Genomic DNA, 25,420 nt, shown 5'->3' with positions numbered 1-25,420 from the left:
CGCGGACCGTTTGAGATCTTGCCAATGGCGATTCTCGACCCGTGTCGTTTCGTTTGAAGTCACAAAGACATTTTCACGAGTAAAACTGATTGCGTTAGGACTGATTTTTTCTTAAGATTATTTAAAAAAATGATTCAATTGCAGAGGTTTCCCAGCAGACTTCCTCATCCACCCAATGCTCAAGCCAAGTCCCCGACCATATTGCATGTAACACAAAAATTTCTACCGACGTTACCACGTCTCCAAATTTTTACAATTACACCGCCTAGCGCCCCTAATCTCTTAATCTGCGTTTCCACGAATTTATGCAACCCGGTAGCACCGTACCGCCCCGAAGGTAACGGTCGCAATTCAGAAAGTTGTTATTCCGCGGGACCAGTGTTAGGGAACGAGCTCCGCGTGTAAAAAAAAAAAAAAAAAAAGGAACGAGGAGGAAGGGAACGTTAAAACCGACGCAAGAGAATAATTTACAGCGACCTCTGCGGCGGGCTTACAACGGGGCTGCGACTTTCCTCCGCGAGCACTAAATCCCAGCGCAACGTTGTAAACCCGGCGTCGTTTTAGCAATGTTATCGCGCGTGTACGTCGATTTCTTTGGATGATTCGCGAACGGAAAGATTATCTTGTAAACCGCTTATCCGAGGCTCGTTTCACCGTGGGCTGTCCACGGGCTGACCTTTCCCTCGTATATCTTCGATGGCCCCTCATAAAGTCTGCCTTTCGTGAAAGCCAATACGAGCAACGACGGATCGCGTCATCTCCGGCAGAAGCGCATCTGCGTCGATGCGACAGCGCGATAAAGCGTCCCTCTCCAACGACTGTCTCTTTCCTTTTTTTTTTTATCCCTGCTTTGTCCCTCATCCCCTCCTCCCACGTGTTGTTCTTCTTTTTCTTGTTTTCGTTCTAGTCGTTGCGCAACGATAAATAATAATTCACAGGTGCGTCCAGACGACGAGGCGCATGTAACGCGCCTGCTGTCGCGCAGATAAAAGTTCCCGGTGCATCTATGCGCTCTGTGCACTTACCTGTTACGCGATAAATCACTCGATAAATTGTTTAAAAGCACGGTCCACCTCGGGGGGAGCGCGCTTTTCCTCGTAAATAATGGTTCGGGAAACGAGGAAGGGGGATCTGTTCAGGTATTACTGATGGGTTTCGGGACCAGGTGCCAGCCATTTTTTTTAATGGACGAGATTAGCACAGGGACTTTGTAAGGAGGTTAGAATTGGAAGATTAGGGGAATGAGACGAATCTAGTTCAGACTAAACTATCAAGCAGATATTCATGATTACTTTCGTTAATTTCTGTCATTAATCTTCTCAATGATAATTTTAAATTGAATTTATTTGCTCTGTTTGGTATCACTCGGTACTGCATTTGTGTTGCATTAGATTCGATTAGCTTATGGCAAAGGAATAATACACGGATGAAACGATGAGACCCCAGGGAACCCTTCGACTAATTTGTATATACGTCTGGTACCCCTCGAGTCTCATTTTCTCATCTACTAATCTGTACGGAGTTGTGTTAGTCCAGCATTAAAATCACGATCTTAGATCCTCATCAAAAATTTTATTAGAAACGTCTCCTTTAGAGTGATGAATAAATAGTATAAATAGTGACGCGGTTTGTTGTGTTATCACGATTTGTAACTAACGTTGTTTTTCTTTTTTGTTGCAGCATCCGTACCCTTCGGAAGACCAGAAGAAGCAGCTGGCACAGGACACGGGGTTGACGATCCTTCAAGTTAACAACTGGTGAGTGACCTGAAAAACCTATTATCTATTGCGTTGTAACCTACGAGGCGTTCTAAAATATTAAACGCGTTACCTGTAAGTGGGAATTGACTGCAGACACACATCAATCAACAAAATAATGTAAATTGACTTTTAACTAAACTTCAGATACTATTTCACTCACGCGTGTCAATGTTACGGAACACTTCATACCTTACAACGCAATAACTTCTTTCATAGAATAGCTCGCGTGTGCTACATGTTATTCAGGTATTCGACTACTCCTCAAACAATACCCATTGTCACGACACAAAGCGTTCTCCAATAATTCAGCGTGACACGGTGGAACCTCCGCCATCCGAACCAGAAGCAAAACACCACTTGGAACGTTTTGACGCCAAACCACTTTCCTCTAGCCACTAGGAGTGGACAGTTCGTAAAAGTTCACGAATTACCTTAAACTATTCAAGATCTACCTCCGCTACCATAAATGCTCGAAAGTTTTCTATCAAAGGCACCATCTAATCGCGCCTTTCACGATACATTCTACTGGAATCCATGCAAAACAGAACCAGATCAACTAAACTCTATCTTAAGAAGGCTAAGAACCACTGGCTGGCCCCATAAGGACATATTCTACTACCATAATCCAACGACCAGCCCTAAAGTAGACCGCATACGTAGATCGGCCATTCGCGCAACGTTTCATCAGTTTCACCGAAGAAACACTTCCAATCACACGACACGCTCCCCTCGTTAAACATGCCTTCCCTTCCCTTCCCTCTTCCGTTTCCTGTTGTCTCACGATCACCAATTACCCGGGATATCTCCAGGCGAGCAATCACCTGGTTTTTCCCCGTTCGATAATTATCATCCCGGGGATCCGGTGTATCGCGAACACGATCTGGAAGTTCGACGTCAGAAGCGCGTCAGGGGATTGACGAGAGCAGGTTCGACGTTCGCCGAACGAACAGGTTCGCCTGCGTGCCTGGAACGCTACTTTCCGCCTCGCTTGGATACGCGCGTGATACGCGGATTCCGGACACGCTGAAATTACTCTCGTCCGTCAAACGAAACGAACCGTGAGCCCTCGTCGACGTCGCGACAAGCTGATTATTTCACCGCGCCGATCACGCGAAATACGAGGAACAACTGTTCGCCGCGGGCCACGCACCCGGTGCGCTAGATTTCGAAATTCCCGCGATACACGCCTTCCTCCATTTTCCGTAAAGCTGCATTGTGCGCGACATTCTCGGCGTGCCCTTGTCGAAGATAAAGCTACCGTTCTAATAGGTGCATTTATACATACGTATAATGAAGCATTTATTTGAAAATACCAAACCTATCATCTAATTTAGACAGAGTTCTTCAATAAGCATCGATATATTTTATAATGGTTCAAATTAAAAACTAGAACGATATACAGGGAAAATTACTCCTAGGCATTTTGTTCCATTATTTCGTTACTCTAGAAGTCACTTTTATCCTTGAAGCCGTGCAATTCACCCTGGTATCATTTAGGATGAAATTAGAAACTCAGACTATTTTCCTGGAACACTCTATTTTTCCCTCAGAATTAAACGAATTCCTTCCATTTTTCTCGAAATTGTACCGTTCGCGGTTCGCCTACTTCCGCGTCCACCTGCGAGATTGCATTTTTTTCCACTGTTACTTTCGACCGAGGAATCCGGCAGGCGAGTCGTAAATACGGCGACGTTATGGGACGTAAAGTATGAAACGTCCTTTCTTTATGCCAAAGTAAAGAAAAAAAAAACTTTATTAATCGCCCGTACTCGTGACTCGAGTTTAACGAGATATAAAGCTTTGGGTTCTATTCGGATAAAACGGCAGGGAAAGTCTCAACTTTTGCAGGCTTATTCGATATTCAGTTTTCATTGCGTCTAGCGCAATAACCACCCACGGACATTCCCCAATTTTGACGTTCCCACGTTACGCGCCTGATCATTGTTGGCACTCGACTTTCCCTCGTAAACCTCGGCTCCGTCTCCTAATGACTATTCTTCTGTGGCGGAGGTTCTTAACCTTTTGCCTTATGGTTTAGGAGAAGATCGAATAAAAATTGCTAGGCATTATATGTAATGATAGTAATGATTTCTTTCTCGAATCACAAAATAAAATGTCTGCAGTAAGGGATCAACCTCTTTCTCCCCCGAAAGACCACACGCGCAGCCAGAAGCAATAATTCCTGCGGGGCGACGGAATAAAACCGTAACGCTGTCGAACCGCTGGCAGCGAGGTAACGAGACGATGAAAATAATATCTCCCTCGTGTCGTGCACGCTTGGCAGCCAGGTAGGCGAGCAGCTTGTAAAACGTTTATACCCAGCCCGCTTTATGCACCTTTAATCTCGGCGCGAAGTGCCGTACCGGATTATACTAGCCGCTATTATGTAGCGACTTTACGATTTTCGTATCTGGGCCGTGGCGAGCAGGAGAGAGATAGAGCTTCTTTGTATTCTTTCGACCGATTTCCAGGACCCCTCCTCCTCCGCCTCGCCACTTGTTCGCCTTGTCTTTTGGCCGTGGCTCGAGTATACGCGACGTTCGACTGTATCGGGAACGGGAACACCGTAAATTCCACGGAATTTTGACGCTACCGATAAACGCACTCACGAGGCCCGTGTACTCGAGTGAGAATTTTCGGTTCCGCTCTCCATAAACGCGATAGGGAATAATACGAGATACCTGGGGACCGTTGCCATGTACCTCGGGGGCACATACATATGTGCCCCGGCCGGGATTCTTTCTCGAACTGGACTCGATCGCGAACAGGTTAACCGAGCTCGTAGGTGGTTGCATCCGCTTAGAACGCGCGGTTGCAGGTGCGGCGGATAAGTGCGATAGACTGACCGCGTTCGACTGTCGCGGTGCGGAACAGTCGATACGGGATTGCTGGAAGGCGGGGTAATGCTTTCTGGGATACTGTTCGCAGTAAATATTTCGCTTTGTAGCTCTGGGGTACTCTGTTAACTTCGGTGGGTGAGACATTCCTTCGCAATTGGGATTTTATTATCTTTTATCAATGCATGGACTATCGGTCCCATAAGTATTCGTACCCTGTATGTGTATTGAAATAATTTGTATAATTTAAATGATAGGTTTGAAGTTTCCAAGTGTATGTTTCCAAGTGCATGTGTATGCTTATCCACGTACATATTTATAATGAGAAATTAATTTGGTAATATCAAAACTATTATCAAATTTAGTCAAACTTCTTCGATAAACATAGAACATACGAATACTTATTATTAAAGTAAGGTATTACCTCCCATCACTGTTTCTATTTCTCAAGACTACTCGCGAAATTGATCCGCCGGGCGACAGAAAACGCGTTACGAAGAGATTCTCGAAGACCTCGCGTATCCCGAAGAAAAGTTAATTCCCTGCGATCTCGTGGCAGACGAAAAGGGTTAAGACGAGGCGGCGAGCGCCCTCGTCGAAGCTTAGCGCGTCCTGTACCCGTGAAATCCCCCGTTTCTTTGAGTTGATCCACCGTCTCACCCCTTCGCCCGTTTTCTCTTTGCAGAGGACGGAAGCGGCTCCCCTTTTCTCGTATCCCGCTATCTTGATAGATGTTTCCGCGTACCACCTGCGCCAGCATCCGAATTACAGCGGCCCCTGTTTACCGTGATATTTAAGGGGCCACCCCTTTCGTCCCTTCCGTTTTCAAGTTCGCGGAAAATTCGCACGGCGATGAAAGTTAAATTCGCAGATTAAAATGTGTTAGATAGGTTAGAATGTATTCTCATTTTATATATATTTGATTTAGTTCCATACAAATTGATCACGATTATAAATACTTTTCATAGGAATCTAGAGTCCCGGTGAAGTACGAATTCATGATGGTGTAGAGACAGATTGCCGAGAAAATATAATTCCTACCGGGTGCCGCGTAAACATACACCCTCGCCAGAAATTCCACGCATCGAAGACACACGAGCGTCTCCGATTCGCGCCGCGACGACGCAATTAACACCGTTCGGCGGACGCCCAGTGACACCGCCACGCAATTATCGTGGCATCGCGTGGGCGGCTCTGGAACACCGAACGGAATAAATATTACCGGCCAGGGCGATCAAAAAATCCCGCTGGAGGCCTCCTTAAACTTGATTTGTGCTCAATTACTGCGCTCTTCTCTTCCAGTCGTCCCACCCCTCCTATCCCCATCGTCGTCCACGATATACTCTTATTATAAGATGCCAGGCGGACGGTACCGTTCGTGAACGTCGCGACGATTTTATTTATACGCGCTGCAAACCACCCGCGTCTCCGCGGCGTCACGATGCAACGAGAGCACAAGGAAACGCTCCGACCAACCGCGACGAGGGGGGTTCGACGCCGCGGCGGTAGGCGTCGAGCAATTCGTTTCGCATTTTATATTCGCTGGATGGGCGCTGATTCACCCCTGCGTGGATGATCTGGGAACGCGGGGTATTTCGATGGTTTTGTCATTGTGAAATGACTGATCGGGGTGTATATCATGTAAACAGAAACTTATTAGGGTGTTTTTGTTATTTCGTTCAGTCCATGAATTCCTTGTCTCATCTTCTTTTTAATCCTAATAAACATCCCAATTTTCCTTGATCTCAAGGTTTATAATTTCCTAACAAATACATGTAAATTTTTGAACTTCGTTTCTTCCCCTACCAAAGTCCCCCAAAGAAACGTATACTTCTCAGGCCCTATCTAAATACGGCTGGTCAAAGAGTCCACGGGCTTTCGTGAAATTCCGTGCGACCAGGCGTCGTTCTCGTGGAAAGAAGTCGTTTTTTCGCGCGTGGCGAAAGTGCGGGTGGGTGATGTATGCTCCGCGTGGGTGGGCAGGTATAAGGGCGCACGTAGGCGGACCCCGAAGCTTACGAGGCTTGCACTTGCGCCGAAGTGCATGCGAGAGCCACGGCAATTTCTTCGTGGCGCGATAAGTTTCGTGATATATTTCGCCGGGGGAAACTCATGTTTCCGTAATGCAATTAGAGCGTGGCCGTTGCACCGCTCCGTGGAACGTTACCTCTGGACGAGGACCGCGTTCAGGGACGCCGACGGGCGACGCGTTTAGAAATAGCTGCTCTAATTAGAATACCCGAGACAAATGAAATAATTCGTATATAAAACAGCTCTGTCTGTGCGCTGGAAGAAGTCCGTCCACCCTTTCGGAGCTCTTCTTTCCTCCGCTCTGTTTTCCTTTTCAACGTTCTCGGTCCCCGTCTCGCTCTACTCAGGTCTCTCCCTCCTTCCGCCCACAATTTTCCGTCACATATATCAGCCTGGACAGTAGTTAGAACCGTTGCCAGCTTGTTACCGCGTGTAACCCTTCGCGGACCTCGCAGCGCCCATGTACGCCGGCGGGCGCCTGTGGCTCGCCGTGGGGATGAAACCTCTCTCGAATAAGTTCAAAATGAAACTGCTTGGTCGGTTTGAATAATCTTTTCCATAGTTCTTCATAAATAAAATATTATTTTAGAAATTATTTGTTGCATTTTACAAATGTATCGTTCTCATAAATATTACAGTCTTTAAAATTTCCACTTCTCTTTCGGGATTTTTGTTTGCTAAGCATGGTACGTCGCCATCGCTACTTCTAGCGCCTCCGTATCTCGAAGCACGCGCGAGCAAGTGGCGAAAATGTGTACTAATATTCTCGCTAATTTAGCCGCCTTCTCTCCACCGTGTGGCGTCTCTCCCTAATAAACCAGAGGTTATTTATCGGCTCGTCCACCTCCTCCCCTTGGTCGAGTTCCTCCTGGTCCACGTGTGTGACGGCCGCGTCGCGGTGGCTGCCACTTAGGCCGTTTATTCCGACGTCCAGCACGTTTTTCTCCGCGGAATCGCGATTTGCTCTATTTCAGCCGCGGTCGAAATAATTTTATCGCTTAGGCCGTTCGTTTCGTCGACGCCTCCCCGCGCTGACGCCGTTTTTCGACGCCGCTATTCGTGACTGGGCTCGAAATAATTTTATCAGTCTGCCCGTTCATCCCCGACGACACGTGTCCAACGCGTTCGAGACGTTGCGCAATTCGTTACTCCTCGGGCCGCCTGATGGTGTTTTCTTGCTTCTTGCTATCTTGGTAGACGTGTGCTTGGGTATTCATACTGATTGGTTGTTTTCCTCGAGCAGTTATGGGTATCGTGGTGGCTTTAATCATAAACGTCTGCCACTGAAAAGTTCACGTCTGTTGCTCGTGGAGATTGGGTCGCTTTTGACCCGTGGAATTTCAGGTCGAATTTGGTAGACAGAATTTTTTTATTTTTTTTTTAATGGCCGGAAAATTTAGCTCGGAGTCATAAGAATCTCAACTTCCTCGAATTCTTTTCCCACGAATCGAGATTTCGTTTCGTTGGATCGCGTTGGAGATAATTTCATCTAGCAGAGTCATCCATTCCCGCGGAGTCATCGACTCGTTCGTGTTTTTCTTTGCAAGATGCGCGTGGACGGGTTATGCTTGGGGGACGATTTGGTCTGTTTGAGCGGAGTTCGAAATAATTTTATCACTTACAGCTGCACCGCGCGGCGGACCGGTGTCTTAAGAGGATTTCGATGTTAACGGAGACGAAGAGCGATTTCGCTTAAGCCCCCCGAGACGACGCTTAATCACCGGACGAAATTTACCGTCCCTTCTCCGAGAAGGGGAAAAAGAGACTTCGTTGCTCGCCATTCCTCCTCCCCTTTACATTCGATATTCGATTTTCGTTAGGAAACCGATCCTCGATCGATTATGTGTCAAAATAACAAATAGCTCATCGTACTTCAAACAAATTACCCTTAAAAATTACAACACCATTGCCAACGAAGTCCTCTTGCCATATTGATTTTTTCTATACGCGGCACCTTCGATTTTCGTTCGCGATTCCGCGTTGAAAGGGGGTTGGACGACGAGTGCTCGCAACCAGCCGTCAACGAGCGATATTAATGGGCATTATTGATGACGCTAATGAACCTAATGCGATTATTATCGGCGCGTCGTTACCCAGTACTTATCAGCTGGCACGATATTTTTTGCATCGATTCTCGAACGACGCCCCCTCCTCGAGCGTCGTCGCTTTTACGCGCGCGGGACTGACCGGTGCGCGATCCTCCCTCCTCGCGTTCTGGCTCCTCGAGCGGATCGTTAACATCATAACTGTACGTCGCTGGGGTAATTTAGACCGCTGTAAAACCGCGGGACAGTTCACGGGGTTCTACGTTATAAACATATAGGTGCATACGCGTGCATACAGAGTGTCCCAGAACATTTCGACCAACGAGCCAGGACGAGATGAGATTGAATAAAATTGTTATATAAACCAAAAATAGTTTTCTAAATATTGCTAGTCGAGTCACGATTGCTTAGGTATACAAGCAAAAACCAATAAATGCTCCATCTCTAATCTTATTCTTACTTGTATTTCAAATTGTAGGACACCTTGTATATGCGTGTTCGGTTGTAACCGACTTGCTAACGAGACATTTCGTTTTACAAAATCGTCCGAGACCCGGGAGCCACGCGAATGGGGCCGTAAATCGCAGGACCGGATGTTAATATCCCCAACACCCCGCGCGGGGGCCACCCCCGCCTTCGTGTTCGCAAATATTGTTGCACCGTACGGATGTCGCAGTTTTGAGCGCGATGGCCGTTAAACGTCACTTCTGCGGCCGTGCCGGGGCTAATCTCTTTTACGCGTTCCGTGAAAACGTTCCGCACTGTCGGTGCGGAGGAATGATGGCCGCTAAATCATTCGGTCACGTGGAGGCGGCAACATCTTGGGGGTTGGGTAGTTTCTTCTCTTCCACTATGGGGCAACTTTGGGAATATTTTCACAGAAATGTATGCGACGTATCGAACCGAAATTTTTGGGACTGGTTAGAGCACTTAGGGAGCTAGTATGTGAATTTTGTTTGTTTGTTTTGTTGCGATTATTAGTATTATACTGATTATTATTGTTATACTGAAGTGTAGCTTTGAACTCATGCAGTAGGAGTTACAGTAAACTAACAGGCACACATATTTGGAATTTTATCGTTAACATGTTAGCAATAACAATTGATCTTTCTACAAATTAGTAATGTATTGGATACTAAATTACTAAACTTATTAAATAAATCACTACAATTTCATCTGCATGGTCCCGACCATAATTCTTTTTTCACATGGAAGAAGGAATTCTTTTTCGTTTTTACGGTGTAGGTTAGGGGTCAGCTGCGGGGGTGTGCTCGTGACGGTGGAAACGTGGCCGAAGTCGTTTGCATGCCGAGTAAGGAGCGATTGGATTCGAATCCTGCGCAGATTAGGGCGTTCGATTAGCCGCGAGCGAGAGAACACTCGACTTTGCCGCAAATGAGCTCGTTCGGGGAAGCGAGAACGTTGTTATTGGGAATCGGGGGCTTCTGAGTCGTGGCGGTTTCGGTAATGGCGCTGGGACTCCAGAATCGAGAGCTTCTTTCGATGAAGTCGTTCCATTACAGGGAAATTCCTTCTTTTTGTCAGTACTCCAACCCCTTCAGACCTTGTGCGCATATAAATGTCTGAATATTCAGAAAGCATTACATTGGTCATACATTGCAATTATTTTGGAGTCAAGAAGCATAATTCTTATCCAATAATAATGTCTCAGCTTGCCAATGAACAGCAAAATCCTTCAGAGCATTCAACTTTGTAAATTCTGAAGAGGCCCGAAAGTATTACACATTGACCTTGACACTGTAAGCTTTATCGAGAACACGAGCTCAACTTTAAACTTTAAAAATACGAACCTCGAGTTCTCTGTTTCCCAATCCACGGGGCGATTTTGATCCGCGACGACGATACGTGGCACGGGGCCGTTGCAGCGACGCTTCTGAAATTCTGGAGGGTAACCGAAGCCCCCGGAGCTCACGCTCGGCCGAGTCGAAAATCTCGAAACACCCGTATAAGGCGCAAGAAAGGGCCGCGAGAGGTGATGGAGTGACGCGATACGAGCTGTAGCAACGGTGACACCGCACACCCGGCTGACTTACGGTCTCTTGCGTCACCTGCTCCCTCGAAACGTATGTGCAAACAAGTATGTATGTACAAACGAGCCTGAACAACGTCAAGACCGAAGGTACGCTTTTCGCATGCGATTTCCTGGAGGATTGACGATGAAACGATGACGGCTGGCCGAGAGGGGAGCACGAGGTATTTGTTAATTACAGATGAATCGTCCAGAAGATGACTTTTCCGTCTTGGAATTCTATTAGGGGTCCCGTTAGGCTTACCTGTGTCGTTCATGAGTAGGTTGGGATACAGGCTGTTTAAGATTTTGAGTAGATAGAGTTGGGCCTTCTAAAGTGAGTGATTGTGATTGTCAGTGAGAGGGTGTTTCATTTATTTCTCACTTACAATTTTTCCCAATCTATCCTTCCAAGCAACGAGGCCACCTACATCATCCCTCCGTTTCGCCAAACTGCATGCCAACCCCAGAGGAACAGTCACTTCGCGCAGAAATCCGAAATCGTGTAGTACACGTCGGTGATTCGGGCTCATTGGGTAGCTTCGTGTAACAATCTCATTTAGCTCTTGCTCTCTCTCCTCCTGCGCCCCCTGGTTTCACCCTGACGTGCGTCTCTTTCCCGTCAACCCCTGGACGACCGCCTGGAAAGTCCCCTCAGTGGTAGGACCACCACCGCGTCCCGTAGCGAAGCAGGAAACCCTCTGGGGGGCGAGCAGGGGTGGGCAGGAGTCGGATATCTAATTAGCGGGGGCTGATCGGTAATTACTACGATTAATCAATCCGTTTTCCATTTGTGCTCGCTCGACGCGCTCGACTGTGCGAAAGGGAGAAGAACCGAGGCCGCACAGGGATGTCGGCGTATTCGGGGGTGGACCGGAGGGTGCACGCGAGAAGAATAGGCATTCGACTGCGGGGTTGTAGAGCGAGGGGGGTACCGATATCGAGAGAAAAGGGGTTTGCGCCCGTGGATTGACGTTGTTCCACGATTCCAGGACACCTAGTTCCAGCCTCGTGATTGGGATTGTCGAGCTTCCGGTCAATTAAATCCTCACAATGAATCTCGCATGGCAAAGAGATCTTGGAAATCGGAATTCGTTGCCGAGGTACATTTTAGGGGGAGGTTTTCGCGCCTCGGAAGCAGTGTAATCGTTGCCCTCGTGGATTTTGGGAAAAGGGTGAATCGGGAATATGCTTTGTCTGGGAAATTCGGTAGTGGAAATCTTGAACGGAGAGAGTAGTTAAATAGGAGAGGGGGTGATATGGCAATGACAGCGTATCGCACCTACGCAAAGAGGAAACAGGAGAAGGGGGAGGGAAGTGGAGGAGGATCAGTAGCGTTACGAGATTGACCGGGTCAATATGCATACGTTTCGACCCACTCGACAAACTTTTATTGCATTAGGCTCCATACACGTGCCCCCTCTGCTTTACGCTCGTTGAGGAGCGTTCTCACTGGCGTAGGCAGGAAGAACTCTTCAGGCTCGATTTGACACTCCTGGAACGATCACGATTGCTAAAAAGATAATCGAGTTGAATAATTTGAGAGCCACATAGATATTTATTATATATAGACAATCTGTTCAACTCATCAGTAATGATCATGAATTTCAACTTCACTATTCCATATATTTCTCCTACAACCAATATTAGAGATATACCCCTATTGGCAAAAGAAAAGTGACAGCACGCCACTGCGATCAGGATGGGATCCGGTTAGAAACAGTACGCTAATGTCATATCGAGTGAGAGCCCGTCGAAACTCCGACAGGGGCATATGGAGCGAAATCTCTTGATGCCATTAGCCTCGACTTTGTAAATAGTTCTCGCACGAAGAATAACAACGCGCCACGGGAGGGGTTGTAACCCTAAACCCCCAGTTGGCAGTCTCCATTCTCCGGGAGCGTCGACGTAGCAAAGAACGCCCTCGAAACGAAAAGGAGCCGATTGTGATCGATCATCGGGGATCCGTCTCTCTTTACAAGCCCTTTCGCGTTAAAGGGTTGGAGTTACTTGGGGCGGGAACCCCCGTTATTTGTTTTGCGCGAGAAGATTATCGCGTTATTGCGCGGGACGAGTCAAGGGTCTTCTGATCGGTGCCCTCGGCGTTCGAAGACACGCAAACACTCTTCTCGAATTACATTCCTGAATTGAGGGCTCGCGAGACTCCTAATCTTCGAGCCTGGAACGGACACGTGTCCTACGTCACTCGGAGACGAAGTGGACGCTGTAATTACTCTTTCATTGTGCAGTGTTTGCTGCGTTAAGCAGTTGGCATTTGGCTGGAATCAGCAGGGAGAGATGCAGCATTGGAAAGGAAAGAAGCTAGGTCAGAGTTTTTAATAGTGATGCGCACAAGACGAGACGATCTCGATCTTGATCTCGAATAATCTCAAAACATGCATACACGCATTTACAATTTATACTTTACACTTAACACTTTTTATATCTAAACCACGTGAAGTTTGGTACGATTGGGGACTCAAAGTTCCTTCCGTAATCTTAAACGTCATCTAAGCGGTCAGAGACGAGAGATCGAACGTAAAGGAAACAGCTCGGCTCGGAGGAGATGGGCTGGCCGCCTCGAAGGCTCGCAGAGAAGCCGCTGAACAGGGACAATGCTTTCATCATTGCCGCTCTTTCTTTCATTCTCCGCGTTGGAGGTGGACCACGGCACTCTTTCGTCCTCTCCTTCTATCCCTCCGCCTCCCTTACCCCGTTTATTTTTACGCTTTTTTGCCCGCAAAGGATCCATTGTCGTTGGGTTGTAGGTGGGTACCGTCAGCCGGTAGGTATCAGTGTCTCTACGCGAGGGGTTGGGGGATGGATGAGTTTTGTAAAAGTCCCTTCTTCCTTTCCGTCCCTTTGCTGGCCTCCTCCTCCCACCCGTGGCTAGCTCTCTCCCTCCGGTGCCGCTGCTTTTAAAAGGCAGGAACGGTTCCTCGTCTCTTTTTGGCCGGGGCCGCGATTATGCGCGCTTCAGGTAGATGACGCGCACGAGCGACCGTGGAATGAGCAACCGGGGTCCGCTGAAAGTCCTACCCGCGGACAAAGTCGTATCAGTTGAAAAGGAACCCTGAGCTCGCTTTTCATTCTAATTCGTTGTCACAATACCAGCGTTTCTGGCCGCGGCTGCTCCTTTGCCGAGCGATGATCTTTCGGATACCTCGAGGACACGGGCCGAGTCATCAGCGATTTCTATTTCCATCGATCTTTAGGTAGGATGCAATTTTATGGAGAATTTAGTATCCGGGAGGTTGTTCATCAGAACGAATACTACCATTGATTCATTTGGAACAAACTTGCTCATGGACACCTAGTAACCGAACCTGCCACTTCTGTTTACATTCAACTTCCACACCCACTTCCAATGGTAGTAAAACTTGAAGACCATTCGCGTCGAACGAGCCTCGGCTCGTTTATCATTCGACCGCGACTCCTCCGTTCGGATCTGACGAATCCTTCGTTTTCATTCGCAGCCCTCCACCGAATGAAGACATCTTTCGGTGTATTACCTCGCGATTGTAGGATGATTGTCGTCGTAGAGCCCCGCGGGAGGCCGGCAGATGTTTCGCGGCGACCCAATCAGACGACCCCCGAAGCGGTGCGCGACAATCAACCATCAAACAATCTGCCACCCTCCGAGGGGTTGGTTGCTTGGATGGCGAACCAAAACACACGGGAACCCCTCAGCCTTTTCGTGATCTGTCTCAAGTGAGCATATGCCTTCGTGGGTGGAGTGATTATTTTGCACCGGGTGCACGTGTTGCGTCGACACACGTGAATGCTCGCCACCTTGTATGATGCAAGGGAAGAACAGAGCAAAACCTTGCGGTGAAAAGTACAGTGGATGGTCTGTGACTTGTAGTAGGACTTTCTAATTTTTGTAGGTGGCGACGATAGACTTTTCAATATTACTCGAGTTAGGTTTTTCGTTTTGGAGTCGATTACCAATTATTCAATAGGTATTGATTTTTATATTCAGAGCAACCTCACGTGTATGATTAAGAAGTGTGGTGTAGAACGATATTACAGAAGTCTTCCATCTTCTATAACCCACTCCCTTTTTTATTTTTCTTCCCCAAAGTTTTCCTCGCCTAAAAATAATTTCTCCACCCCTCCATCAGTCCCTAGGGTCCGCGAATAACCGCGTTCACCTTCGATCTCCTCGTTTCCCAAGTCGCGTACCTTAATCTTTTCTTATTGGCGAGTTTCCCATCGCCCAGGCTCCATTTTCCCTGGGTTCAGGGTTCCACACACCCACCCCTTCACGGGTGCGCCTAAGCTGCTTCCGTAACTCTTTCTTTTCCGCGGAGTAACTTTTAATTTCCTTCGAAGAAAGGTGATTCTAATTTCCGACCTCGAGCTCGCCTCCCGTAGGTAGATATATATTGCGGAAGTTTTACCGCTCGGACTTCATATTGCTAGCGTGGCCAGACTCGGCTGACTTAACGCTTGTCTACCTAGTTTAGCGTCGTCTTCGCCCCGTTATTAAAGACTACGGCGGCTGCCGGGAGTAGTATTACTATTACCCGCCCAGGGGCAGGTTATTACGATGTTGCCCGTGAACTTTGCGGATACCGCGGCGATGACGATGCCCCGCGCGATGATGAATCGCCGCTCGCGGTTCATTTGCCTCTTTAATTCTTCGTTTAATTCAGTCGGCTCCTAACGACGCGGCGCTGGCTACTTATTCACGGTGAAATTAGGAAGAGGAAGCGCTCGAGCCTAATTCGCGGGCACCGTTGGAACCAGTTCAACTTAATCGACTCCGAGACTTTGCTGCACCGGGGACCTGGTTTCTGTAACCACATTTGGTTTTTCTATTGCGATGGGGAATGAGCTTATTAACTTCTCTATGATTAATTGCGCGCTAGGAGGTTCGAGCAGAACCTGTTTTTGCATTGGTTAGCGATGGTAGAAGGGAATAGTAGGGGCAACAATTTTTTGTCTCTCAAAGAAAAGATATCGTAGTTCCACATTTGTTTATACCATGATTTCGCTATGTTAACTAATATTTTCCGTTTAACGGACCTTCCACCATTGAAATAACGAGACCTGGGCCCTATTTGCAATACAACATAGAATAACAAGGATGCTTGGTCCCCCATAAAGGACACCGAGCCAAGAGCTCCTGGTTGAGGATACTCGAATATCCAGAGTGTACTCCCGCGTTATGGGTACTGCTAAATTCCTTGCTACGCCATTCGAGATCTCGTTTGATGGCCCATGCGACCGTTACCCTGTCGAGACGCCATCTCGTACCGTTAGCCAGGTTCTTACAGCCCCGTTGACCACAGCTTCGATAACGACAGACAAGGAAATTGTTAAAAAGCAAGGATCCTCGTCCCTAAGGATTCCACTAGCTTTCCCTTTGGATTTCTCCTCCACCTTCAGGGCTGCTCCCTTTGGCTGCAGAGGCCATTTGCGAGCAGGGTCCCTGAGAAGAGATAACTAAGTTTTTATTGGACCGTATATTACGCGAACCAGCGACGGCTTCCGTCTCGACGGCGTCTAAGTTAAGCGGATAACAGTATATTTTCGTGGGAGGATCACGCACCTGCGTTCCTCGGTGCTTAAAAGGTCCCTTTCTGCCTGTCCTCGTTTTTCCTGGTAACTTTAACCTCTCGCCTCGTTTGTCGAACCCAGTTGCAACTTAAAATCCCCTAGATCCAGTCACTTATTATTTAATTTCACCGTTAATAACCTCACAGATGTCCTGTCAGAATTAACAAGTTTCCTGTCGATCAGTGCCAAACAATCAATAAGTATTCTATGATTCTTGGACAACAGTGTGCGTCGAGCAGTTATCGATAGCTTCGAGAAGAGTTGAATACTAATTTCAAGTTTCTCCCCAAAGCGCAGTGACGTAAAATTCCTTTTACGTTGGAGGTAAATCCTCTCACGCAGGTGTTACAGCACGCGAACCCCTCGTCACCCCTTTCGTTAGCGTTCCACGCTCCTCCGCGTTTATTAATTATCCCCTCCCCCTCTGAGAGCATCGTAACTGGATTGCGTTATATTAAATTTATCATAGTTTTCACCTCCCGCTTGGTATTAGATCCTCGAGCCCTCTTACTGGGAAACAATTTACGCTAATTACAAACGCTGCCTAATTATACATCCGACCTATCCTTCCTTCAGCCCCAAATCTCTCGACGTTCCACCCTCTCTGGGCGTCCCTTCGAGGGAGAAGTTCGCGAGAAGTCTCTGGTTACAGGAAGCGCGGAGGGTCGCCATTTATAATGAACGTTCCGTTACACCTGGGTTTACCTGGATCTGAGACTGAAATTGCAACGTGTACGCAAGCTCGTCCGAGCGTGCAGCGATGCCTCGAACAACTTCGACCCAGTTCCATCGATTCAGATCCCCTCGAGCTTTCCAAGCGACGATTCCTCCTGTTCGGATGACGGAAGTCGCGGGATTCGAACTCTCCTGGAGAAACTTTTTAATGGATCACCGAGTTCGGTGGCGAATCCATGTTCCGGTGTCGAGCGATGTTGCTGCGAGACAAGAGATAATAGTCGTGGAGCTATTTGGTGTTGACGAGATGTGCGCGAATCGCAACGTTCGAACGATCATCGAAGTGATTATTCATGGCGACGTAACGGGGTCCCGTGGATTATCGACGACTTATTTATGTAAATTGATTCCACCCGCGATATCCCCGAGAAGTAGAGGCTGCGTACCTTACCGAGAGGATATAGCCACGGGTATCTCGGCTCCCGCGGGACTTTGCATGCGAATATTTTCAGATTCGGGAATATGCAAAGTCTTCCCAATGCCGAGGGATTTTCGCGGGAGGCTGGACCGGGGGAGGGAACAAGCCCGTTTATAATAAAGCGCAATATCCGAGGATTTCCTTAAGTTGCATATTCAATGATTTCCTCGGAGACTTCGGCCGTTCTCCGTTTCCTAGCTGAGGGGGGGGAAAAGAAACAGGTACGGGGAACGGCGAAATTGGAATCGTTAAAACCGAATTATTCCTGGCTGCCTTGGCGAAGTTTACGCGTTGTTCTCTAGTATCATTGTGGTTGGATTCCAAGCACGTGGTATTCCCCTTGAAAAAGTCGATCAACGTTGCAATTGTTTATGAGGAGACGGCGTGGAAAAAATTGTGCGAGGTCAATCGGGGGAGGTTTTTATCTTTAAATCGTGGGAAGACTAAGGTTCATTTTATTACTTATTATTATTATCTGTTTAATGGTGATTAGACTCTGCTGTAAATATCGTGAAATTGGAAGATTGTATATTTGGGATTGCTCCAAAGTTAGTATCGAGAAGAGGGGATGCAGGATGGGGATATATATTCTTCTGGTATTACAACTCTTAGAGTCGAGTAACCCATCATCCTAGCTCAAGAAATATACGTTTCGTTCGTTGCCAAAGTGTAGCCAACTGTGAATTTCAGCGCAATAAAGCACGCAACCCTTAATCAGAAGAGTGAGATAGGACCAGCATCGATTAAACTGTTAGTTAAAATTTATACAAAATTTCTCAGAAACTCTTAGTGTCAAGTATTTTCGATCTTCTAAATTCAACACGCCGCGCTTACAACAAAACTATACTGTTGGCTAAATTACGAACCAAAGTCCATCCATTTCCAACATACCAGTTGCTCATAAAAATACTCCCACTCTAAGTGCCAAGTGCTCTAATACCCCCACGTCCAAAGTAAGATCCAGCTATCAATCGCTACTTCGCCGAAGCTCACCCTCCAGTGGGAACAGTCCTATCCGCTCGATGATCCGAAACGTCGCATTAAAGATAACCAAACAATGAGCCCACGGACGTAGGAGACGGTCGATCATCCGAGAGGTCCCAAAGAGCAGCGACGAAACGGGACTTCCCAGAGCGATCAGCGGACGAATCGACACGGTCGAATCTCGTTCGCAAATGATTATGCACAGACCTCGACAGGGCTCTCCGGGCACGGTTGCCGTGGGTGGCACCGGAACTCCAATTCACTGGTGGCCAGGGGCCACGAAGGGCTACATGATAAATATTGTTTAGCCTTGTCGGACGTGAGGCGGTAAGTGAAGCCCGAGGTTCGTCGCGGGCAACCGATGCCACGTTGGACCCGGGTGAGTGATGTCCAGGCGCGCGCCTCCCGTCAACGGGATAGGTCGGCGCGAAGGAGAATGATGATGACATAATGACGTCCCGGTGGGCGAGCAATAGCTGACATCCGCCGCCGAATATTCTAAATCACTTGCTCGTCGTCGCCGTCTTCTTCGTCGGGGCCCCGTCGTTCGTTCCCGTTGTCGTCGGTGTCATGTTCGCGTCCTTGTTCCACGTCATTCCTTGTTTACGAGTTCACGACTGCTGGTAGCCGACCGCTACCCGCTCGCCCCCGTCGACGTGTTCGGTTCTTGCACCGTCGCTGGGCGGGTGTGAATATTTCAACGCGAATTCGTTGGATTGCTTTGAAAATATTTCATGCTCCCGCGAGACGTTTCTTCGGGGCGTGCGAGTCTTGTCCCTCCTTTCCCCTCCCCCCTAATCGTGGGAGATTGTATCGTTCGAGCAAGTGATACTTAACCATTGTATCGATACACTCTTCGCGATCTAATTTTCTCAGGATTTTTATTCTTTAAGAACGGAGTATTCAGAAAAAATTATATCGAAAATGTAGAATATATCTCTCTCTAGAAGTCTTCGCACGAGCTTATCTTCCCAGAAGAACTTATTCGAAGTGTCCTAGTACTCCCTCGCTATAAGGAACGCGCGGACTCAGCCCGTTAGCGGCGATGACGTTGCGTTATTGGTCGAGTCGTTTAAAAGTGCCAATGCGGTTCACGGTTGGCGGAGAATAAGGCCATTACTCCTTTCCCGCCATTTGCCCTCTCTCTTTATCCCTTCCCGGTGCAAAATGTGTCGAGGGTGAAACGGTTCGAGGCGGTATCGTGAAAACTCTCCCCCTTATTTCTGGAGGAGGGTGGCGGCCGGGGTCTATGAAAAATGATGACGCGGCGCTTGTAAAAGAAATGAAATCGGGCTGGCGGAGGGCTGAAAAACCGAAGGATCGACTGGCACGAGGGAGTGTATTGCTTACGTTTCGAAGGTGGAACAAAGAGTCGGGGGCTAATTCGAAACGGCACCGAGGTAACCGTCGACTGCTTTGAGAAATGATTCGTCCTCTCGAGTTTCATCGATTTCCTAAACGAATTACGGCAATGTTCTCGTCTGGACATTCTTTGAATATTAATTCCGAAGGCAGGAGTAGAGCTACCATTTTCAAATCTTAGAGGAATGTTTGCGCAGACTTTAAGCGTTGGCATGAATTTTTTCAATAGAAAACATGAAGTTTTATTCATTTTTGACTTGAAGGGAGTAATTCCGTATCCAGTTAATCGCTCCTCTGTTTGAAAATTCAGGTCGCTTCGAGCCGTAGAGTGTAGCTTTACATTTCCAGCACGTCCAGCCTCCCGTACGCGGCTGCGGCGTAAAGACTTTAAGGGCAAACCTATTTCCCGTAAAACGATCGCCTAACCGGACGAGCGGACTGTAATCGGCCTTCGTGGACTCGTAAACACCGCGGGCTACAGCCATAATCCAAACCCTTACAGCTGACCAGAAACCACCACCGCGGCGCCCGAGTCACCCCTTAATGGGTCAGGTGGCCGACGTTTCCATTCCCACGGGGGTAGTTCGCCGTGTCCTTCGTGACGTCATCGAACTTTACTAACTCGTTGCAAAATGTAGCGAAACCATCGCCAACCCTCGCCGAAAGAAATCATTGGGAACCGTCGATTGTATTACCAGATAATTTCTGATTGAATTATATTTTTTAATGGAAGAATCAAGTAGATCTGAACTAATCGGAGAACACTTGAATTATTTCAGAAACTTAATCCACAATATCAGATAAATATACCCTAGAAAATCCATCTCCAATGATATCTCTTGATGTTTCGCTTCTCGTATCCCCCTTTTCTATTTCTGCCAAGAACCATGTCGAATCAGAAATGGCACACGAGATGTCCCCGCGATATGACGTCTGCCTTTCCTCTTTTCCGTCGAAACAGAGTGGGCCAGTGAACTGTGCCGCCGTAATGCCAGCGCTGAATCCGTAGTCCTGCGGGGGTGGTTGGGGTGGCGGAGGCTCGCGTCCAGGACAGCCAGCGAGGGAGGAAAGAAATGGCCCCCGGAGGAGTGATAGAGGCTACCTAATAGCTCACGGAATTGCCCCTGAAACACCTTTTTAATGAACTATTGGTACGGGAAATGAAAATAGGGGAGACGACAAGCCTCTTCTCCGGGTGAAAACTTTTTCAGATAAACTCCACTTTCTCCTTGTAACTGGCCGTGTAGATCCTCGATAACGAGGAAATTAGGCGTGATGGAGCGATATGGTGCAATAGGAACGTTCGATGTTTGATCTTTCTCAAAATTCTCGAGATTCTCAAAATTTGCATTCGACCTTGGCTCTGAAATAGTTACACTCTCGATCTCTGGAAGTCAGTTAATCGCTCTTTGAGCAGATAAAAAAATCCGTCATTTCTATCCATTCCAAATATCCCTCAAACTTACCGCCATGTCTACTCGTTTTTGCGTCAAACGGTTCAGAGGAACGCGTGGAATTCAGGTGGAATACAAGTGGTCCCACGTATCTACCCGCGATATCGCAGATAAATTCGACGCAGAACGAAAAGAGAATAAGTAAGCATCAGAAACGCAGGAAGGAAACTCGCGCGTGGACGGAGGCAAGCTGAGCGCAGCGAGACATCGGGCCGAAAACATTCCGGGGAATTAGACGTGGATCCCCGCCAGGAGATCAAAAAAGGGGAAGCCCCTGAAACGAAGACGAGAAACGGCGGGGCGATTTGTCAAAACTCGCATCGCCTCTCTGCCATCCCGCGAGCCGCCATTCTCTCCTTCATTGTTATGCTAAGCGTGATCGCAGACAGCGGATCGTAGAACTCAGAACGAGCCTCGAGAAACTGAAATTCGCCTGGATATGAATAGAAAATCACCCCCTTCCCCACCCGTGCGTCCGCGTAGACGATTGTCTGTTACGCCGCAAGTGAAACATCACCAGTTGACGTGACGCGGCCAGGAAGAGTGCAAATAAGCAATGCACCCAGCTACCTATCGGAATTTATTATTGAAATTACGTTCTTCTTCAGATTTATCTGAATAGATCCTGTTTGTTTTGGTCATTCCCTGTGGCGATTGCCTTTGAGAAAAAATTAAAAGATGTTTCCATCTTCTTACATGCATCAATTTCCATCGAACACAATTGCATCAAAGTCCCTCCGGAAAGAGTAAAAATATGTGGCTCCTGCTTCAAGCCTGAAAAATGATCATCGTCGGCTCGAAACTAATTAAATTTTTTTCAAGAACGCTGCTGCATTCCCGAAGAGCCTCATCGGACCTCGGCATTCCGCGTTAATTCCTCGAAACCCGAGGACGGAAGAGCAGCCGCGCGAATAAATTAGGCGTCGTTTTTCAATCCGCAACGAATTAAATCGTACGATTTGTATAAAGTAATATCACGAACGAATGATCCAGCGGTCGTAGCCAGGACGATCTACATCCTCCGAGTCGCGCCTTCCATGCCCTCCATTCTTCGAAACGAGTCCCTCCAGGCTTTATTGCATCGGCTGGTTCGTTCATGCCGACCTCTCCCTTTCTCTCCACCTGGTCCCACCGTGTGATAAATGGCCTTGTTCCATCCACCCTCGCCTTCGTCCTTCGAGAAGGTCTTATCAACTCGGACGCGCACCTACTCTCCTCGTTCTCTCATTCCCCTAACCCTTCGCGCAGGGAACCCCATTTCACCCTGGAAAATTCGCTTCCATTTCCTCCGTGCTGGTTCGAACAGCTTCCTCCGAGGTCCTGCGATTGCGTTTCGTTTCTATCGCCTTGGTGGAACTCTGAGTCCTCCATACGTTGATTGCCGAGAGGGTTTCGTTACGATGATCGATATTTCATCGCATAGAAGATGCTCCTCGCCGTTAGAGAGACACCACGTTTCTCACAAGTGCTCGGTTCGTCTAACTTTCCTGTATAAATCATTCTCGACCGACTTCCAAACATCATCACTGTTATCAGGTCTTTTGAAACATTTAATTCTGCAACGCACAAGAGAACCAACTTCGCACTAACTCCTGAAGGATCCTCTTTAGTGTCTGATCAGGTCCCTGCTCCAGTTTTGGTTTGAATCCATAAATCCCGAAAACGCGCCAAGATGCGGGACAACGAGGCGATTACGCGAGCCCTGGTATCCCCCTTGGGTCCTCCCCCTCCCTAGGAGGGTCCACCTCCGAGGATTTCGGGTGGGCCGCACGAGGAAGTCGCCCCGGGGCAATAACGCGTCATCTCCGGAAGGGGCGTTCGTGTAATTATACGGTAGCTGGCGACTGCCTCCTCTCTTTACCTCGTCTCCTCGCCCTTTCGCCTTTCCTAAACCGTAAACTCGTTGGTCCCATCGGCTACCGGTCTTCCCTATAATACGCCCTATCCCTCATAACGTAATAACGCGGGGGAAACGAACCCAGTGGCCGTAACTTCTTCCTCCTGCCCGCGAATTTGGGTAATTACTCAAATTCACCGGCCATTTTCAGCGGGCCTCGATGGCGCTACACCGTATGCACACCTGACCGTGGCCCTGCGTCCAAATCCACTGGTAAACAGGGTAGTTTACTTCATGTGTAAAGTTCATTCATTTACCTATCTATAATAAAATAGTTAAAAATTGCTGTGCTTACTAATTCGATTTTTCCTTTTTGTTTCAGGTAAGTGACGAAAGCTTCATATAGACGAGTAGACAGCTGTTTCCCAAATGAATTCCTCGTCACAGGTATCTATTATATTGGATTGTTCGGAAAATAATTTAATTTCTTTGTTCGCGTAAAAAAAACAGAATGTGATAATTCTTATGGAAAAAATACGAAATTACTTTCCAAACAACCCAATAGTTACTCGTCTTCATCCGAATAGTTTCCCTTGTTCGATTGAACTTCTTCCTACTGAAATCGTCTTCTTGTTTCAACAAGTTGAAGGTTGACGCCTCGCGAGTCCGCCGATAAATTTCCGCGCGTATCAAGCGTAGGATTAGACGGCGAAGGACTGAGTACCAACGGGAAAAAGAGATCGTCCCGCGCAGACTAAACAGCTGGTATAAATTTTAACTTCGGTCGTGAGCCCCGGAACGATGAATCAGACTAATCGTCCGCCTCTTAAACGCACTTTCGCGCGTTTCTATTTACGGCTGTCCCCCACGACAGCCAAGCCGGCAGCTTTTCAATTATTCGCCATTTATACAGAAATTCCGTCGCGACCGATGCTTTATCAATCTTAATGCAACGGGGCAGCGATCCCCGAGCCAATAATTCGTGGAGGCTTCGGCGAAAACATCCTTTTGTCTTCAGGGGGCCTCTAGTAGCTAATTTTGTGATGGAAATCATCCCCGTAATTCGAGATCAAAGTTCTCACTCCGCCTCGTGACAGGCGAGCTTTCTTATCCTTTGTTTTTATTTCTTATTCTTGGTTGGACCCGTCGTGGTGGTCACTCGTTAGTAGGGGACACAAATTTAGAATTTTAAAAAGCTACAAAACGTACTCACACCACCCACTTCCTGAAATTCGTACAATTTGATTTATGCAATCTGCATACATTGTATCATAACGAATATTTATTTCCGATGTTGTTCATTCCACATCGCGCGAAATTGTAGTCAAGTTCTGCGTTCTCACGACGGGACAGCCTCGAGGCCCATAAAGTACCCCTAACCGTCTAAAAGACATTCCATCAAACGACTAACTGGACGAAATTATCCGAAGCCTCCGAGATCGCTGCTCCTTATGACAAATCTGCGAGCCAGTCGGACAGAATGGTTCTAAAGCTCCACTTTGTGTCTACCACATGAATTACTGTTTCACGTTCGGGCAACAGCGGTCTCCTTCACGGCTAGCAAACTGCAGCGAATTAGTTATCGATACCTCGCGCGGGGACGGGCGTCGTGGCACGCGCATCTAGCAATTATTCAATGCTCAATGTAAAATATTTTAGGTTAGTATTCAAATTTTTATTTCTATTAAGAATCTATCATCCCCGAAAACGATATTTTTCTAACAAACAAACTATTATCCTAGGATATCTCGTAGCCCAAAATTTTCTAACAAAATTGCAACGATCAATTTTTCCCTTAAATTTTCCTTCTGAGAACTTGCCCCTCCCCTTCTGGCACCCAAGTATCGATCTTCGGGTTAAATTGGCGAAATCGTGGGCAACCCGTGTTCTCGCGGTGCCACCCCGGGCCTCGTATTGTTGCAAACTATTTCGAGAGCGTGTGATCTCGCGCGCAACAGCTGCGCTATCTATCACCAACAATGATTCAGTGATCGTGTAACGGCGCCGCTTCTGCTGCTCCGTTTATAGAGTGTAAACCGAGAAAGGAAAGGGCGATGAGGAACGTGGGGGGAGAAAGAGAGAATGGAGAGGCTCGTGCCAGGCCTGTGATCTTCAAAGTATAGGCTGCGAGCTTTTATCCCTGCGAGCGGGTCTAACCTGTCGCTCTGACACCTCGTCGCGACGACGCGTCGTTTGAGAGACCGTATCCGGATCCGATTCCCCTAGACTGTGGCTGTTAAAGGATTTCACTTGGTACTGTCGCTTGGAACTGCACTTTGCAGTTTTTTTTAATCACTTTTGAACATCCCTTAAAAGGTGGAAAGGTTGTGGAACAAAATGGTATCTATGTGCCTTTGAATTTT

At 47.6% G+C, this 25,420-nt stretch overlaps 1 protein-coding gene across 5 annotated transcripts in view; it reads left to right on the top strand.

Moving 5' to 3' along the window:
- The window catches only part of LOC128893446 (homeobox protein homothorax), a 442,757-nt gene that overhangs the window by 343,181 nt on the left and 74,156 nt on the right, over positions 1 to 25,420 (top strand). For all 5 annotated transcript variants that reach the window (XM_054154380.1, XM_054154379.1, XM_054154378.1 and 2 more), the window contains one exon: positions 1,681 to 1,757. In XM_054154380.1, coding sequence (XP_054010355.1) covers positions 1,681 to 1,757 — 77 coding nt within the window. The remainder of the gene's footprint in view (positions 1 to 1,680; positions 1,758 to 25,420) is intronic.

The sequence above is a fragment of the Hylaeus anthracinus genome, unplaced genomic scaffold (assembly GCF_026225885.1).
Source record: "Hylaeus anthracinus isolate JK02 unplaced genomic scaffold, UHH_iyHylAnth1.0_haploid 3, whole genome shotgun sequence".
Lineage (NCBI taxonomy): Eukaryota > Metazoa > Arthropoda > Insecta > Hymenoptera > Colletidae > Hylaeus > Hylaeus anthracinus.
Note: the sequence above shows the minus strand (reverse complement) of the source record. Positions and strands in the feature narration are given on the sequence as shown.